General features: G+C 41.2%; 1 protein-coding gene across 5 annotated transcripts in view; it reads right to left on the minus strand.

Moving 5' to 3' along the window:
• Positions 1-18055, minus strand: part of LRRC9 (leucine rich repeat containing 9) — an 87249-nt gene that overhangs the window by 38925 nt on the left and 30269 nt on the right. For all 5 annotated transcript variants that reach the window (XM_038408097.2, XM_043516663.1, XM_043516662.1 and 2 more), the window contains 9 exons: positions 15119-15236; positions 10913-11048; positions 9505-9651; positions 7834-7955; positions 6509-6721; positions 5054-5173; positions 3573-3764; positions 1919-2044; positions 727-867 (listed from right to left, as the gene is read on the minus strand). In XM_038408097.2, coding sequence (XP_038264025.1) covers positions 727-867; positions 1919-2044; positions 3573-3764; positions 5054-5173; positions 6509-6721; positions 7834-7955; positions 9505-9651; positions 10913-11048; positions 15119-15236 — 1315 coding nt within the window. The remainder of the gene's footprint in view (positions 1-726; positions 868-1918; positions 2045-3572; positions 3765-5053; positions 5174-6508; positions 6722-7833; positions 7956-9504; positions 9652-10912; positions 11049-15118; positions 15237-18055) is intronic.

Genomic DNA, 18055 nt, shown 5'->3' on the forward strand with positions numbered 1-18055 from the left:
ATTTTTTCTTTCTACAACAACATACTATATCCTTGTATGAACCCTATTTCATTTTGATGTCACAAAGCGTAACGTTGACACCATATGCTGAAATGTTGGTTCTCTTGGCACTGTCTGTAAACGTGTATTTCTTAATGCACACAGAATAAAACACTATGCTCATCAGCAGAAATGTGTTTTCCTCTAGCTATTCTATACTCTACAAAACAAATTGAACTGACAGAGGAGCTTTTAACCTTTTATTCTTGGCAGATTAACATGATTTCAGAGGATAGGTCAGGACATGGATTATGACAGACTATGGTAAACTTGGATCTTCCTATGTAGCGTTCTATGGCTTTTTGTTATGTAGTGGAGTTGTAATTGTAGGTTGTCATGCCAGACAAGAGGCAATGTGTGTAGGCCTGAAATTAGACCTACCACCATTCTTCATGTAATATGGGCTCAGTAGTAAAAATTTGATGCGGGAACACTGAATATTAAAGTTTCAATATCCTGCCAGCTCACAAGAAAAGAGCTAGTATGTACAGAAGAGAAGATTGTGATCTGATATGGAAACTCTTATGTTTTTATATTCTACTTCAGGTAGTAGATTACATTTTTAAGTGCTCAAAAAGATATATTTTTAATTAACATGCATCAACTCATAACAAATATAACAAAATAAACATATGACAGAGATAAATCTAACACCTAATGCATTATATTTAATAGAGACAGCCTTACCCTAGGATACCAGCTGCTATTGAAATGTGTTTGTGAATTCACCTTGTTCTTGCTAATTTGAGTCAGAATTTTGGCATAAGGATGTACACTCAGAACGCGTGGTCTAGCTTCATCAGTCCTAGAATGTTCTAATAGAGATGCCTGACAAAATGAAAATACTTAATAAATAGATAATATAACGGTATAAATAATGTACATTTTCCACAGTGTAACAGGAAGAAGAGGTCTTTATGGCTTACAGTCTCCCAATTATAAGGAGATTATCGTACGTTAGTAGATCTAATATGTCTGTAGAACTAACAGGTCTAGTAGATCTTAAACATGGTAATAGATCTCATCCATTTCTAATGTTTATTATTCTACTAAAAAAATGATCGGGGCAAATCTTGAGGTCCTTACTCTGTTTTTGATCAGTTCTTACCACAGTAAAGTCCAATTCTAGTCATAGGGGATTGCCGGAGAATGGACAGAGTAAAACCTGAATAAAGAATAGAATTTGGGCCAAGATTTGTAAAGATTAGTATCAAATAATTTAGCCCTTTTTTTGCTTGCCCCTGTCTGGATTCCGTCTCAGGGCTTGCATACGGTGGCAAGTTAGTGTATAGCAAGCTAGGGTGTGAATCTACAGTGCAACATCTTGCACACTCTAATGCTAAGTCGAATTCCAGGACTTTTACTGTGTTGTAGCAGTGTCCACACAGTGAATTAGTGAGTGGCAAGCTGGTGTGCAGTAGATCACACTCGGCTTGCTGCACACTAACTCGCCACGTACACAAGCCCTCAGAAGCCTAGACAGTTTTTCTGCTACTTGATTTATCCTTTTTTTTATTTAGCAAACATATTTAATTTTCTGTGTTTTGAATAGAGCTGAAATTAAACAAGGTCATTTTTAACAACTTCAAAGTGATCTAAAATCTAACATTATGAAATATCTTTCATTGTGAACCAGCATCATTACCAATATCAGAGAAGCTCTGAGTGAGAACAATGTTTGTGAAATAACTGCTGCTTCCCAGCCAGCTGCTCAGAGCACAAAATATGGCACTTTCAGAGGGCATACGAAACTAGGTGATTTTAAAAATATGATTAAATACAGATTTTAAAATAGAAGTCAGATTGTATGATTGTGCCTATAACTTCTTGTTTCCAATCTTGCATTTGCTACAAGTTACAACAAAATGGAATATCCTACCTGAGAAATCTTTGATCCAGCAATAAAACACAAAGCAGCTGCAGCCTCTTCTTCAGTAATCTGGACTCCATCTAAACGAGTAAGAGCCTTTAATCGGCCAATGACACTCAAACGCAATGAAGCTGGCTTGGAGAAAAAAAGGAAAGTGATGAAATTTAAAAAAACTCAATTGTCTATATGGTTATATACAAAAAAAGGACATATGATTGCTTTCAATCAAGTCTTCTCTCATATTATGCAAGTCTTCTCTCATGTTATGTACGCTAAGGGCTAGATTGTGGTCCATCCTGTGTGCTCACACAAGAAAGTAAAAAAGGAGACAGAAGATGCACCCCTTGCTCCCGTGTCCCAGCTATGCTTACCATTGACAGCAGTGTGCATGAGAAAGTAGCCTCAACAAGGCTGCTATGCTATGTCCTTCCTGCTCATCTGGATTGGGAATGGGTGAAAAGGGGTGGGGAAGGGGCTGAGTCTTGCCATACGTGTAGAAAACTATAAGGAACAATATATATTTGGGCTAGGTTTGGTTACACTGATCTAATGTGACACTGATGCCAATAAATTATTCTGGATTTACATGCATGTAAAAGATAAAAATCTAGCCCTGAAGGATTGCAGTTATACATAGCTATGTAAGACATTAAGTGCGGTACATAACAAAGTTGTTAGCACCTGCCTTATAAGCCAGAAGTTTGCAAGTACTACAATGTTACTAAATGCAAGGAATTTGATGACCTCAGAGGAGGTGAAAGAGAAGCTCAAGGGATTTGGACTTGTCAGCCTAAACTCAAGGTGGAACAGCCCTAACTCTTATACAGAAACATTTTAAAATTCCCATTAAATTAAGTATAGAGCAAGAAAAACACAGACTGGATAATCATACTTGTAAGGAAAGTGAATAATAACATCCTTATTTCTAGCTGGAAAATATACTTACTGAAACTACCAGAATAATAATGATCAATTTAATCTTTATAAACTAGATGAGACTATGCACCTGTGCATGGGAGAAAGGAGGAGTACAAACACCTCTTAACTAGGATACATAGCTCTCGGATTCAAGTATTCAGGAGAAGAGGACTACAGAAGTACTCAGGGAATGGATGGAGAAGGTGTGAAATGGACTGAGTCTTGGATTGCTCCCCAATGCCACAGCCAGCACAGCTGCGCTGCTGCGTGTGTCACCAGGTAGAAGGCTGGCACTGTATATTTCCCTTGAAAGTGGGGGAAACTGTCTCTGCCCTGTCCCCTTTCCCTGGCCAGCACAGCTGAGTCAGTGCAGTGGGGGCAAAGGGTGGCTTTTTACGGCTGGCATAGATCATCAGTAAAGTTACCACCTACTAGAAGCAAGAAGGAGAGGAATTATGCCTCAGAGTAGCATCACTGAGTCACAATGCTTCTAGGAGCCACTCCTGCAGATTGTGCACAACCCCTTGTTCCGAACTGTTTACAATGTCAAAGGGCCTGACAGTGTAAATCGTTCTTAAAGTGGGCACTAATTACATATACATCCACTTTAAGGCCCCTTACACAGCCAGAGTGGTGTAAAGAGGCCTCAATGTAAATGAGAACCAGGCACAAAATTTAGCACTATACAGTCTAATTGTTGTTTTGGTTAGAAGGTTTTCTGAGAATTTTAAGCACTGACCCATACCTTATGCCATGGATTATGTCTGATATCAAGACTGAGTACGTTTGAAGTGTGTTTACGTAAGACATTTATTTCCTCTCCAGTCTTTTTCAGCTGATTCCAGCTCAAGTCTAAATACTTCAGTCTGCTTAAGCCTCTAATACCCTCCAGGGTGATCACATGGTTGTGGCTTGCATCAAAATACTCCAGATTGGGCTGCAAGACAGTACTGATTTGAGAATAATTGCACAGAAAAAAGTACAGCAAGGAAATATTTGGTAATAAAGTCAGTTTTAATAGACAGTCTCACAAAAGGCACTGTTATCCAGATTCAATGCCCAAAATGCCCCTTGCCCAGCAGCAGGAAGTCTGTCTGGAGAGCAGTCTGGTTAAGCAACTGAACCTTGGCATGTATATCTGAATCCAGTCCACCCTCTGATATTTCCTGATCTACCAATAGAATACAGTACAGTTTTAATTTTCTTTTTCAGGGTGGAATTCATCCCTAGTGTGCTCAGCCATGGAAGGCCCTGTGCACTACTTTAGCCAGGGTGAGTGAGACAATCACACCATTTGAGAGTGGTGGGATCTACAGAGAGTCCTTGGAAGGTGGGGGAAGGGGTCTATATCTTGTACACCTCATGGAGGGTGACTCCGAACTGGTCCCAAACTATGCAAAAGAGAGGGTTGGAGGCAGGTTGTGATTTTAGTCACATGATCTGAAATCACACAGATCCAGTGGCCCAGAAATCCTGGGTAGGGGATACTTAACAGCTACACTAGAATGGTAGCTCTGGAGGAACAGCACTGTAGGGCCTGGAGGTGAAAGTCATCCTTCCTACCCCATAGTCAGAGCCCCACTCCAAGTCTAATCAGTTGGGTGTTATTAATTGTTGGATTACTTATTATTATTTATTTGTATTAGGATAGTGCCTAGAGACTCCAACCAAGATTGGAGTAGCCCATTGTGCTAGGCACTGTAGACACACACAATAAGAAACAGTCTCCAACCTGAAGCATTTACAATCTAAGTAGACAAGAGAGATAAAGGGTGGGAGACAGGAAGTAGAGAGAGGAATAACACCACCACCACCACCACCACCACCTACCTCTTACAGAACACTTTTCATCTGCAGATCTCAAAGCGCTCTACAAAGGAGGTATTCCATTGTATGGATTGGGGAACTGAGGCAAGGGAGGTGAAATGACTTGCCTAACACCACTAAGCAGGCCAGCTGCAGAGCCAGAAATAGAAACCAGGTCACCCAATTCCCAATCCAGTGCTCTACCTACTAGTCCACATCGCCTACTACAAAGCAAAAGTAGGAACAAAGGCTCTGTTTAGAGGCAGTGAACTTCACCCATTAGGAAGAAATCAGGGTTGCTGCCATGCAATAGACATTAATATATTTAAGTTGTACACACAAAGGATTTTTTTCAATTAAAATATTCCTTTAGTTTAATTCCTTTACTTTAATTACAAAATATAGAGCAACATTTCTTACCATGTGGTAAACATCATCTAAACTAGTAAATTCATTGAAGCTGACAATAAGTTTTCGAAGCCCTGTCAGTTTAGAGATGTCCCGCAGTTTGCTCAGGCTGTTCCCATGTAAATTCAGAACCTAGGTAAAACATTAATGAGATTACAACTGTACCATATATATATATACATATACATATATACACACACACACACACACACACCACAACCAATTCTGTGCTGCTCCATCATCGTTTTTCAACATTAAAGAGCTTCAACTGCTAGCGTGTAAGAGTAAATGTAACTCTATTCTCTAGATGATAAAAAGGGCTAAGAAAAGTTACTTGTAAGTGATATGAAGTTTGTGAAAAGCAGTTGCAGGGACCCTGGGACAAAGTATTGCTTTTATTTTCTATTTTGAAGGATATTTGTTCTTCACCTCTACCTTCTCCCTGAAGTAATAGTGGGATGGGAAGATGGAGATTCTGTTGAGAAATGGTCTTACTGGTCCACTGGAAGAGGTCATGGTAGGGGAAGAAGGGAGGACAGTTTCCAATCCGTCCACACTAGGAGAGATCTTGTTGCTTGGTTGGAAGATTGCCAGTTGATAATTCCTCCATGCCTGGAGTACAGTTTGGGGAGAGTGGCACCCAGAAGAGGGGAGGAACCAGCCAACTGAAGCCAAGTACTCAGGAAAGGGGAGTTATGGGTGAATGCAAGGGGGAGTGGAGAACTGCTACTGCATCAAAGACACAGACAAGAGAGGAGATCAAAACTATTTAACAATTTGAAAGGTCAAATGTTCAGCAGGCTTCCTGCATCAAGTTTGTACAGACAAAATGAGTAACTGCAAATGCAAAACTGCAGATAGCTGTGCAATGAAAGGAGTTCTGTATGCAAATACCTATTTGCATAAAGGGTTTTGTGGGCCCATCAGTTGCAATGATATTGAAAATCTGGGTGTAGCTATGTGGCTGTCAAGAGTTCTCCCCTTCACTGGATTTATATTTTTCTGATGCCAAAACTGACATATAAAATCTTTTCAGGAGTGATCACTATGATGACACAACCATGCAGCCAAGAAAACTTTGAGAAGACTCACAGTTAAAGTTGACATTTTAGGCCTTAACCGGGTCTCTCAAACACTAGTTCTGCATGTGATTTCAATGGAGTTATTTATACAATAGTCAGTAAGATCAGAATCCTGCCCAATATTTGTCATTCATATTTTTATGTAAAACAAATGACATAATTTAGGGACAGAAGGCACTGTGATGATTTCACACTAGTTTTGGATCTCTAATTACTCCCAAAGCACTGCACTGATGTAAAACAAGTGTAACACCAGAATCAAGCCCAAATGCTAGCCTTAATTTGTGACTTTCTACTTTTGATTGGTTTATGAGGCAATCTGAATAACATGACATTGATTATGTAATAAACTTGTCCCGCTGTAAGTTTAACAGACAATACTCACCGTTATTTGACTGTAAATATTGGCCTTAGCAACTGAAAGCACTGTCTTTTCATCCAAGCAAACAATTTTGGGTCTGGCTTTTACTGTAGGCTCCATATTCATAACTTCATCATCACATTGCAAATCACTAGACAATATAAATCCTTCTGTATTTTTCTTTCTTTCTTCTACAATTACATTGCTGAGCATAGAAAACAGGGACTGAACTTTGACCTATGCAAAATAACATTTGTCAACATTTGTAAAATTTCTATTTTAAATTAGGTAAATTATTTAAAATTGTATACAAATATGCAGAAGGTAGAGTTAGGAAACTATCTTTCGGTAATGCAGCACTTTCAGAAGAGAATAGCAATGCTTTCGTTTGCACAAGCATTTACATATTACAGTATGTTATGAACAAAAAGTAATGAAGAGTCTATGGGCCATATCCTGTCACATATAGAACTCACACTGAAGACAACAGAAGTCTGCTTCTTTACCCAAACCCCCAAAGTCCAAGCACTGCAATAGCTCACTCTCCAATGAAGGAGAGTTAGATGTAGACACGTTGGAGTTCATCAGTACTGCAATTATTTTGGCAGTGGACCACTCAGATGTGACAGAAAGGGGGGAAATCTCCCCTACGCTCCCCTCCAGGAGCTGAATATTTTACTTTTGCAGCACACCCTGCTTCTGCCAGGTAGCAGAGCTCAGGACCTGAACTGAGACCCCTGCATGATGACAGCAAGTTACATAGCCACATAACCGCAAGGCCAGTCCACCACTTAGCTTATAAAAAATTATCATAAAAGCTTTTTTATTTAAGGAAAAACCTGTTCAGGATCCCAACCCAGTAGCAGAATATCTGTACATGCTTCAAAACTACATACATCACACTTTGAACCAAACCACAAGTTGAAAATCAGTTGCTCTCTCATTAAGGACTCCATGAAGCAAGGTTTTGAGCACTGTCAAATCTCATTCATTTTAATGTCTCATTATCTCGATGGATGGTGCATTTAGTGAGAGAGGAGCTAATTTTCAATTGTGCTTCATTGCACTGCTAAGGCTTCATTTAAGTCTCAGTGCCTTCCCTGCCACACTTGATAATGTTACAAAATAAAAATCTGATCTAACTCTCATTGCAGTGTATGTAGTTTCCCATTGACTTCAATGGGAGTTTTATCACACCTTTAAACAGTTAGAGGGAACAGAACCCTGAATTTAGGTCCTGTCAGGTAATCTGAGTGAAGGAGGAGTAATTTTAACTAGTTGTTTTTCTCTTAATCTTTGAGATCTAAAGCTTACTGTCTAACATCCTACTAGGGAAAAAAAGTTCATACCAGTGTAGTGTACTCAAATTCAACGACGTATTCAGGCAAGACCAGTTCATGATCAAACACAAACCACTCACACTGTCGATGGCGGCAGTCACAGTTTCTATGTTCCATGGAAGAATATGTTTCTACAGCAAAAGAAAAGGAATAAACACAAGCGGAAGGAATAAATACAAGACTGTTTCATGTTCACCGCAGGATGTAGTGAACAAACATTTCTCTCATTTAAGAAGTTTTGAGTTGAATGCATCCGATGAAGTGAGCTGTAGCTCATGAAAGCTTATGGTCAAATAAATTTGTTATTCTCTAAGGCGCCACAAGTACTCCTTTTCTTTTTGTGAATACAGACTAACACGGCTGCTACTCTGAAACCTGTCAAGGGAGATTTGTTTTCTTAGGATCTTAATTCTCTTCAGGTGCCCTAAAGCAGCATTTAAAAATCTTATCAAATCTTACTGCAGAACCTTATCATTTAGCTTTTTATTTTCCTATGGCAACCCTGTTCCTTGCGCTACACATCCTCAGAGGGTAGTAACGTGCCCTCTTACTCCTGCACAGCTGGCAGGTTCCAGTATGAGTGGGAAGCAGCCTCTCTAGGGCCATTACTCCCTCTCCTGCTGGTTGGAAGGGAGTGGGCAAGAGACTTGGCCAACCCCACCCAATACCCAATGTGCCAAATGAAATCTTTTCCTGGTACAGATTATTTTCCATCTAGAGTGAGGGGGGAGCCAAGGAGAAAATCACAGCTGTTCTTTCATGGCGGACTATTGGAAAAGGGAACTTCACTTTGGCCCCCATGGCACAATCTGCTATACTACATTGTTACCCAAAACTAGTCGATCATTTTATGGTGTAATCACCTAACAGATTGGTTTTCTCATCTTCCTGCCCATGGAAGGACAGGTACAATCACAGTTCCTGCACTCAAGTAAACAAAGGGATTGCTCTCTTCTAGTATTCCAATGACTGCAAATCCCCCCGACTGGACAGGGAAGAGGTGAAGCCATGGTCCTGTTCCCATTCTGCACTGTCCTGCAAAGTTGATTAGCCACATGGAGCAAGCAGGATCAACCGCTCAAAGTTTGTTGCATCGGTACATAGGTAATACACAGACTTAGTGCGGGTGATCATGACTCCCTCTAGAGACAATAAAGCATGCTTCTCAGCGTTAAAGGAATTCTCCTTCTGCTCAAGCAGAGATGGCTTGGGGGTTTTACTGATGACGATGTTTGATCTCCACTGAGCTATGTGTATGTGGCCCCAGTTATTTTACACACACACACACACACACACACACACACACACACACACACACCCCCCGAACAATGCACACACATGCTCTGAACAATGCAAAGCTGGGAGAGGGATTGTGTACACCACACTATTTCTAGTATGGACTAGTGGCTGAAGAACACAATCTGGTCTTTCATGCTTTCCTTTAAATTCTGTATGAATTCAACTACCACAAGTAATCACTAAAACAGTGAGCATCTTTTATTATCCTTTTTAACATTAGTTCAAAACAACATGCACTTGGGCTGGGTCAAGACCATATTCTGAGATCCCACCAGGACCAAAATTCCACGACAGGCTCCTAGATGTGTGAAAGACAGTGTTTAGAATACAACACTGACACAACCTTCACTTCGTGGTAACAACAGTCTACAGATACATTACCATCATCGGCTGCAGATGTATCACTTAGTAAATGTTTCCGAGGCCTGAACACTGAATTAGCCCCTGGATAGTTGACTTGACTGATGGGATCTTTTTCACAAGCTGGAACACTATGTCCAAGAAAAACTTTTGCAATTATGAGTTTCCCTAGGGATGGAAAGAAAAGAAGATTTAAAAATAACGTTATCAAATTTAGTATAAACACAGGGCAATAAAATGTTGGTGGTCAGTTCGATACCATACTATAGGAGACTACATTCTGGCCTGGCAGATTAACGATCTAACAAGTACATTTTGGGAAGAAAAACTTCTGACAATTTTTTCCAGAACAGTACAATTTGGCTAAGATTTATAAGCAGTAAACTCAGACGTACAAAAATAAAAGAGGGTGGTGTCAAGGATCTGTCCCCATCAGAGCACCCCCTTTGATGTTACTTCACACAAGTCCAGTCCTTCTAGCCAGAGAGGTCAGTGTCAGTCTAGCAGTGGCCAACTCTCAGCCTTCTGGCCAAGGCCTTCTGGCTATTTCTCCCCTTTTCAGAGTCTCAGGTGAAACAAACAATCCAAAGTCAGCAAAAGAAGCTAAAAAGGGCAAATTAAAAAACAAACAAACCTAAAGGCGGTTCTAAGCCAGGATACTGGCCTCCCTTTCTTCAGAGGGGCCCTGGATGGGCCACAGTCTATCCTAGAGCCACTTGGGGTCTCCAGCACAAGTTATGGGACACAGTCTCTTCACCCTTTTAGCACAGGGGACCTGTGCTCCCTTTTTTGAGGGCACAGGTTCTGCTAGTTATCAGGCTTCTTCCTGGGAGCTGGGAACCTTAACAGACTGCTCCCTTCCTGGACTGCCCACTGCTAAGTAGTGATGCCTCCTTTTAAACTTCTCCATTCCTGGCATGACTTGCCAGTGTGGCACAGTGGCGCTTTTCTAGCGCAAAGAAGCTTCTTAACCCATTCCATGCCGGTGAAGGGTTGATACATCCTGTCACTAGTGATGCCTGTTTCCTCAGAGTGCCCTGTCCTGGCTTCAAGTTAGCACAACCCCCTTGTGTCTCCCCTCACTCCCTATAACTCACCCTTCTTTCGAGCTGTTGAGTCTAGAAAGGTTAAGCTACATCTAATTAGCCTCCAGATAGGAATGCCTCTCTTAGGTTCCTCTGACCCACTCTCGGAGTTAGCTCCAGGCCATTATATAGCTTGGTGGGGTTTCCTAATAGAAAGGACACTGGGCCAGATTGCAGCAGGTCTCTAGGGTCCCACACAAAAAGACCTGTATACTCTGTCACAATCTACTGTAGTTACAAGATTTTCTTGTACTTACAAGACAAAACACTTTGCAGTGTTTTATGAAACGAGCCTTACACCTATCAATGATGTTTTAAACCACCTTTCCAAGCTATTACATTACCATGTATGAATGGTTCCTCAAGATCATTGTTATTTTTACATTCATCCTTGGTTTGTTGCTGCAAAAATTCTATTCTGGGACATTCACATATACTTAAACTGTTAGACAGGAGAACAGCTTCTTCTCTTCTTGAAAGCTGCAAAGATTAAAGTAAAGTCTAAGTATGTTTATTTGACCAATGCCCCCTGTAAGAATTTCAAGACATATATCCTAAATCAGAAGCTTTACAATATGCAAATGAATTAAGGAAGAGGTGGAGAGTGGAAGAGGGAGGAGTAAAAAACAAGAAGGGCAGGCTCATTTACTTGTGATATCACAATCTAGTCAGGAGAAAAGAAAGTTAGATTGTAAACTCTTTGGAGCAGAGTATCAGAGGGGTAGCCATGTTAGTCTGTATCCACAAAAACAACAAGGAGTACGGTGGCACCTTAAAGACTAACTGATTTATTTGGGCATAAGCTTTCGTGGGTAAAAAACCCACTTCTTCAGATGCAAAGCTCATGCAAAGCTTATGGCCAAATAAATCGATTAGTCTTTAAGGTGCCACCGGACTCCTTTTTCTTAGGAGCAGGAATCAGATTTTTCCTATATCTTTGAATAGCACCTAGCACAGTGGGAGGGGGCAGTCCTAACTGGGGCCTTTGAGCACAACCACAATATATCAACAAAGAAGCAGAGAGGGAAACGGGAGAGAGTGAGATATTGCTGAAGATACAATCCCATCACTCAACAACAAGCTGTTCACAAAACAGAAGAGGTGGGCTATAAGTAGGGAAGACGAAATGAGGATGCTGCAGAAAAAGAAAGAGAGAAGGCTCTCCTATCCCATCTCTTTACATTTTGCTTTTCCTGGGTCAGAATGAGACATTTCTTGCCTGATAATTCAGTGTTAACAGCTTTTCTCCTCATTCATCACTAATGAGATAATGACGCCTATGTATGGAATTCAACAAGGCAGTCCAATGTTTTGCTGGAGTCTCCAAGACAAAGCCCCACCTTCAGCTCAGGTTGCCAGAAGAGTTCTTCCACAGTTGTGGGAACACTCCAGCAACTGATTATTAGCATTAAGATAACAACTTGATATAATATGTTTAAAGACAGGTATATGTCTAAGTCTCCCTTTAGAAAAAGAATTCAGTTTGTATTCCTATCATTTACCAGACTCCCAGGGTGGGCTGAATGAGAAGAGAATCTGCTAACAGAAACAAAATGATCAGGTAAGAATTTTTTTTCTTTCCTTTACACGGGTTCTCTTCTTATTCACCAGCAGTTGGAAGTAGCAGACAGTGATTCACACAAGCTGGAGCTAGGGAGGGGTGAATAAACAGAGTCTTCATTATTCTTCTAGTAGAATAATAGGCAGGAATGTACGTAGGAACCAACCCAGTAGCACCTTCCTATCAAGGATGACTTTGCAGAGGAATGGAAACTTATTCTGCAAATCTTCCTCACATGAGACTCATACTCTTTCTTCCCAGTATCCCTGCGGACTTCTGTGAATAGTTTCCCAGATGCCAAGCATGCCAAATGGTGCAGGATTTTAACATCTTGCCTGCAGGAACTTGGAGGCCCTAATGCCTTCATGTTTTGGATAGAATGAAATAAAGAGCATACAACTGGCAGGCATATTCCATATGCCCAAGCTATAACTTTAGAGCATTAGGAATGCCCATTTAGGCCACAAACTTCCAAAGGACTGTCAAGTGTTCAAACAAAATGATAGGAGAACTACTTCCCCGGAAGAGTCCAATGTGCCTACTTACAGAACACTGCTAGGGCTGGGACTGGGACCCATGATTATATTGTGCTTGGTTGTAGGACTCCAATAAATCAATCTGGAGAAACTCAAGTGCAGCTGAGATGGCCAGCACTTTGTAATTATTATTATATATTTATATTACAGTAGCATCTAGAGGTCAGGTACCCAATGCAGTTGGCACGGTACAAAGAGGAAGTCCCTGCCCCAAAAAGCCTTCTGTTTCCTCTTGCACATGAAACAAATTTGACCAGATCAATGAGTGAAACTTCCTGGTTGAATTGTATCTGGATACCCTAAACTGTATCAGAGACCAATGGAGAATCCATGGTGAACTAACTACACTTTTCTTAGGATGCCCTAGGCTGGTAACTGTAGGTATTTCTGGTCTGAATGAAAGGGGTCCCTGCTTCAAGAGGTCTGGTCTTTTCTGTAGATGCCATGTGGGTTGCTTAGCTATCTAGCAAGTGCAAAATGCCTTCTGGACCAGTGGAAGATTAGAAGAAGGACTTCAACTCTCCCTTTTCCTCTTTTCTATATTCTTTATGTGAATTATTTTGAAAGATAGCAGATTCTTCTCTTCACACAACATTACTTCCATTTGACCTCTTGTTACTCCCTGATTTTAGAAGAGACATAAACACTCATGCCTCAATCATAAACTAACCTCTAATGGGGAAGACTTCCTCCATGAGAGACAAAATTGCCTGCAATGTGGTTTCTTGCACCTTCTTCTGAAGTAGATGGTACTGACCACTATCATACTGGATTTGATGGACCACTGATCTGATCCCACGTGGCCATGTTTGTGGGTTTTGGGTAAGAAGGCTGTTCAGACACACTACTGACAGAGGTCACAGTGAACTAAAAGGATGGGTGCGCTGAGATTTTGGAAATTTGTCTTACAAGTACGCTCCTCAACCTGAATGGCTTACTTCCTTAGTGAGTATGCAAGGGTCTAGAGTGCAAATTGGGTTGGCTTTCAGCATGTTGTTTGTACTGACCTTCCCACAAGGGGATATTTGGATGTGATCTGAGAATGATACCTAATTTTGCATTGTAGCTGATGTGTGGTTCCACATCCCAAGAATGAATTTCTTCAGGTGCATTTTGAGAAACAACTTGGGGGATGAAGCCAATGCATGCCACCAGCAATCCTGTTCATTGGAGAAAATTGCTACGGCTAACCTCTATCAGAAATGACTGGTGCAATGAAGTTTTGGGTCTTTGGAAATCTTTTTCATGAGGGTAAAAGTGTGGCCAGAGCCAGGCCTTTTTTTTTTTTTTTAAACCACAAGTGAGCAATTTTCTGCATTGGATTCAAAAGCTCTTCTTGGCTATGAAGAACAGCTCCTCACCTGTAAGTTTGGATGCACAAGATCTGATTAGGATGACTGATTGCTATTCGTGGGTGTAACATCCTTGTAGCCATCAAGTTAGAAGCCACTGCTTGTCACAAATCACATCAAGGGTTAGACTAGGATAGAATGTGAGACATCTCACTCCAAGCAAGCATTATACCCAGAGATTCTGACTTTTTACCACCAAGCAGGCTTTTCTTACTAAGTATGTGAAACACCTTTGGTCTGAATAGCTATAGCTGAGGCTTTGAAGTCTCCATGCTGCCAAATACCTAATCTGGGGGGGAAGGGGGAGGAAGAGGAGGAATAAAGATGATAAGTCGCTGCTGCACAAAAACAAATAAAAATTAAATTACAAAACAATCTGGTTTGGAGAAACTAAACTAACTTGTTACACTACTGGAGGCAGAAAATTTGGGAGCCTGACCTGAAGGGCGAGACTTAATCCTGAAGCTTCCATCAACACTGCTGGACTGCCTCCCAACTGAGTATTCATGATGAAAAAGGATAAAGAATTGAAAAGAAGTAGCAAAGCACCGATCATTCCTGTGCTGGGAAGGAAAAAAGCAAAGAAGAAAGTGGAGACAACAAGGAGGAAGGACAAGAATAAATGCAGAAAACGAGGGGAAAGATGAGTGGGACAAAAGGCTAAGAAGAGATGAAAGAAGAGGGGAAAGTAGAGCAGCACCAATTAGGCCTTTCTGAGCTGGACTACCAACTACTAAGGGTAAGTCTTCACTACCCACCAGATCGGGGCAGCAATCAATCCAGCAGAGATCTATTTATTGCGTCTAGTCTAGATGCAACAAATTGACCCCCGAGCGCTCTCTGGTTGACTGCTGTACTCCAGTGCCATGAGAGGCGCAGGCAGAGTCGACGGGGGAGCGGCAGCAGTCGATTCACTGCAGTAGAGACACCACTGTAAGTCAATCTAAGTAGGTCAACTTCAGCTATGTTATTCACTGAAGTTGCATAACTTAGCTGAAGTTGCATAACTTAGACTTAACTTAACTCAATCCCCCCCACCACCACACACAGTATAGACCAGGGCTAAGTAATAAACATTCTTCTATGCAGATTTTATCTCACCTTGTGCTCTTTCATTGCCTGGAAACCATCCTCAAGCACTTGTAGCAGTTGCTTTTTCTTAACTGGCAAGTCTGGGTCAAATACATAAAAGAGATATTCCAGCATCTTCCTGTAGTTTCTTAACAAGAATAAGAAGCAGGAAAATATTTCAGTGCTTCTGTTGCAAAAATAATATGCAGCCTAAGTGAAGCATGTTCATTGTACAACGTTCATTAAGAATTAGCTGGATTGCAATTAAGGTGACTTCCACTTATTTTAAGAACTACAAATAACATCAATATTCAGTGTGCAATATCTGGTGATCACTAAAGATAAAATGCATGATAAAACAAGTGTTTTTGTCCTTTAACGCATAAGGGTGGTCTCCATTTCCTGTGCCCCCTTAAAAAAATCTTTTTTTTTCTTTTTTGCATTTCAAATATCAAGTTCTTACTTCCTTCTCTTTGCTGGAGGTCCTTGGCAAGATTACTGTAGTAGCTGGGAAGGAGAGTGGATAATGGAATCCATGTGAACAAAACATCTCAAAGAACTACAGTTTCCATAAGAGAAATAACCGTTCTTTCCTCTTTGAGAGATTGTCCATGTGGACTCCACTTCTGGTGACTGCCAAGCAGCGACCTCACAACCAGGTTCATGGTTGTAAGACAACTTTGCCAAAATGGGCATCCTGAAGTCTCAACTAAGGAATAGTGGTGGGTGAAATCAAGGACTGATCCCTAGATAGCTGCCCTGCAAATTTCTGAAACAGATATGCTTTTCATACCATAAACATAAAAGCGCCTGAGTCCTGGTGGAGTGGGCTCTAACCTGCCTGGGTGGATCTAATACAATTAGACATCCATGTAGACGGTCTCTGGGTGTGCATTGCCTGACCTTTTACCCTATCAGCAACTGCTACAAAGAGTCTTGGGGAACTCCTGAAGGGTTTTGTTGTGTCAAGGCAATATGAAAGAGTATTAACCACATCAAGGGCATGCAACTTTGCTTCCCTTGATTGGGGTGAGGCTTGGGAAAGAAAACTGGTTGGTGATTCATGTGATTCAGATGACCATCTGAAATAATTTTCAGTAAAAACTGTGGGTGAGACCTAAGGATCACTGTGTCTTTATGTAACAGCATGTAAGATGCACCAGCTATGAGGGCCTGAATCTCTCTTAACCATCACACTGATGTCATAGCAACTAAAAAAAACATTTTAAAAGATGGATGATATAGAGAGAAAGATTCTAGGGGCTGAAAAGGAGGTCCCATTAACCCCGCTGAGGCTATATAAAGGTCACAGGAAAGAGGGAGCTCTGAAACTGGAGGAAGCACATGAATAAAGGGCATAACGAACTTACCAACTGCAGGGTGGGAAAATATGGTGTGACCCTGGACAGGAGGATGGAGACCTGATATAGATACTAAATGTATTCTTATGAAGCTGATGTATGGTCCTGAATGCTTAGGGACAGCAGATAGTCTAGAACAGCAGGAATCAAGTCTTCTAAAGGAGACAGGTGGCACTGTGCTGCCCAAATAGAGCATCTCCCATTTTCCTGCACAATTCAGTCTAGTAGAATCGTTTCTGCTGTGCACCAGTGTATTCTGGACGTCAGCTATTCAGCTCCTGTTGATGGTAGTTAACCAGCCAGCTTCCATGCTGTTAGATGCAACAATGCTGGGTCCAGGGTAGGATCTGACCTTCATTCTGAGAGATAGCATTGGGAAAGTCAGGTAATACCATTGGGGGCTGAGCTGACAGGAGTCTGAGGAGATCTATGTCTCCTTTTACTAAATCCCAGGAGGGTGAGCTACACCGGTACTCAATCTGGGAACCATGTTCCTTCCTATCCCTTTCAGATGACTGGATGGAGGAGGACTTAGCGACTCTACCAGTCTCAGCAAACAGAAATTTCTCTGAAGAGGGAGCCCGGGCCCGTGGAGCTGAGCCACAGCTCATAAGCACGCTGATGGAGGAAGCCAGCTGAGGCCCAGCAGGCCCTTTGTCTCTGGCTCCGAGGATCTTGTTGAACGCTCCCGGAGAAAAATTTAAGACGGACCTTTCTCAGTTTCTGAATTCTCTGGGCGAAGGAGCCACAGAATGAGCATCTGACAGGCATATTCTCCACTCCAAAACAAAAAAGGCACTTAAAACACCCATCATTAAGTGGAATAGTCATATCACAGGAGGCAAGTTTTGAACTCCATGGACTTCATTTCAGTCCCAATGGCTAAACCTCGATACCAGGAAGCTAATACTAATAAAGCTAACACTAATAAAAGGTTTTTGCTCTTTCATGTATAGTCAACAGACATAAAAAAAAGACAAAAACACATTATACAAGGTCACTATCTAACTCATTTACACACACACAAAACATCAGTAAAGTCACACACTGTACAGAGAAGAGGACACTGCAGGAGTTCCATCTTCCAGCCATGGCTTGCAAGAACAAACTGAGGTATGGGTGGGCACAAGGTCATCCAGGCTGCAGGCACTGCCCCAATGGATACTTGTTGGCTAAAATAATCCTAACTTACATGCATGTGCGCCAGAAGTGGAATGCATATGGACAATCACTAGAGGAAGAATCATTGTTAATTTTTAAAGCTTCAGTACCTGATCCTGCTATCACACCACATACAGAACCCCCAGTGAACTCATCTGTCAGTTATATTATCCACCCTGCAGGGAACTTCTGTATAAACCAATCTTTAGTTTCTAAAATAGCCAAACCTTTCTAAAGTAAAGGCTGAAATCCACATAAGAAATTTGAACACACCAGCGCTGGAGAATACAAATCCACTGGGTGAATATGCAACCAGGTATCTGCATGTACACTACTGAGATGTGTGTTTAATACAGATGCATACATGCATGCATTTTTTCCTCTTTTTGCACTGTATCTCCGCCTTTCCTTTTAAAAAAAAAATCTGGCCATTCACATTTATATT

This window comes from Dermochelys coriacea, chromosome 6 (assembly GCF_009764565.3).
Source record: "Dermochelys coriacea isolate rDerCor1 chromosome 6, rDerCor1.pri.v4, whole genome shotgun sequence".
Lineage (NCBI taxonomy): Eukaryota > Metazoa > Chordata > Testudines > Dermochelyidae > Dermochelys > Dermochelys coriacea.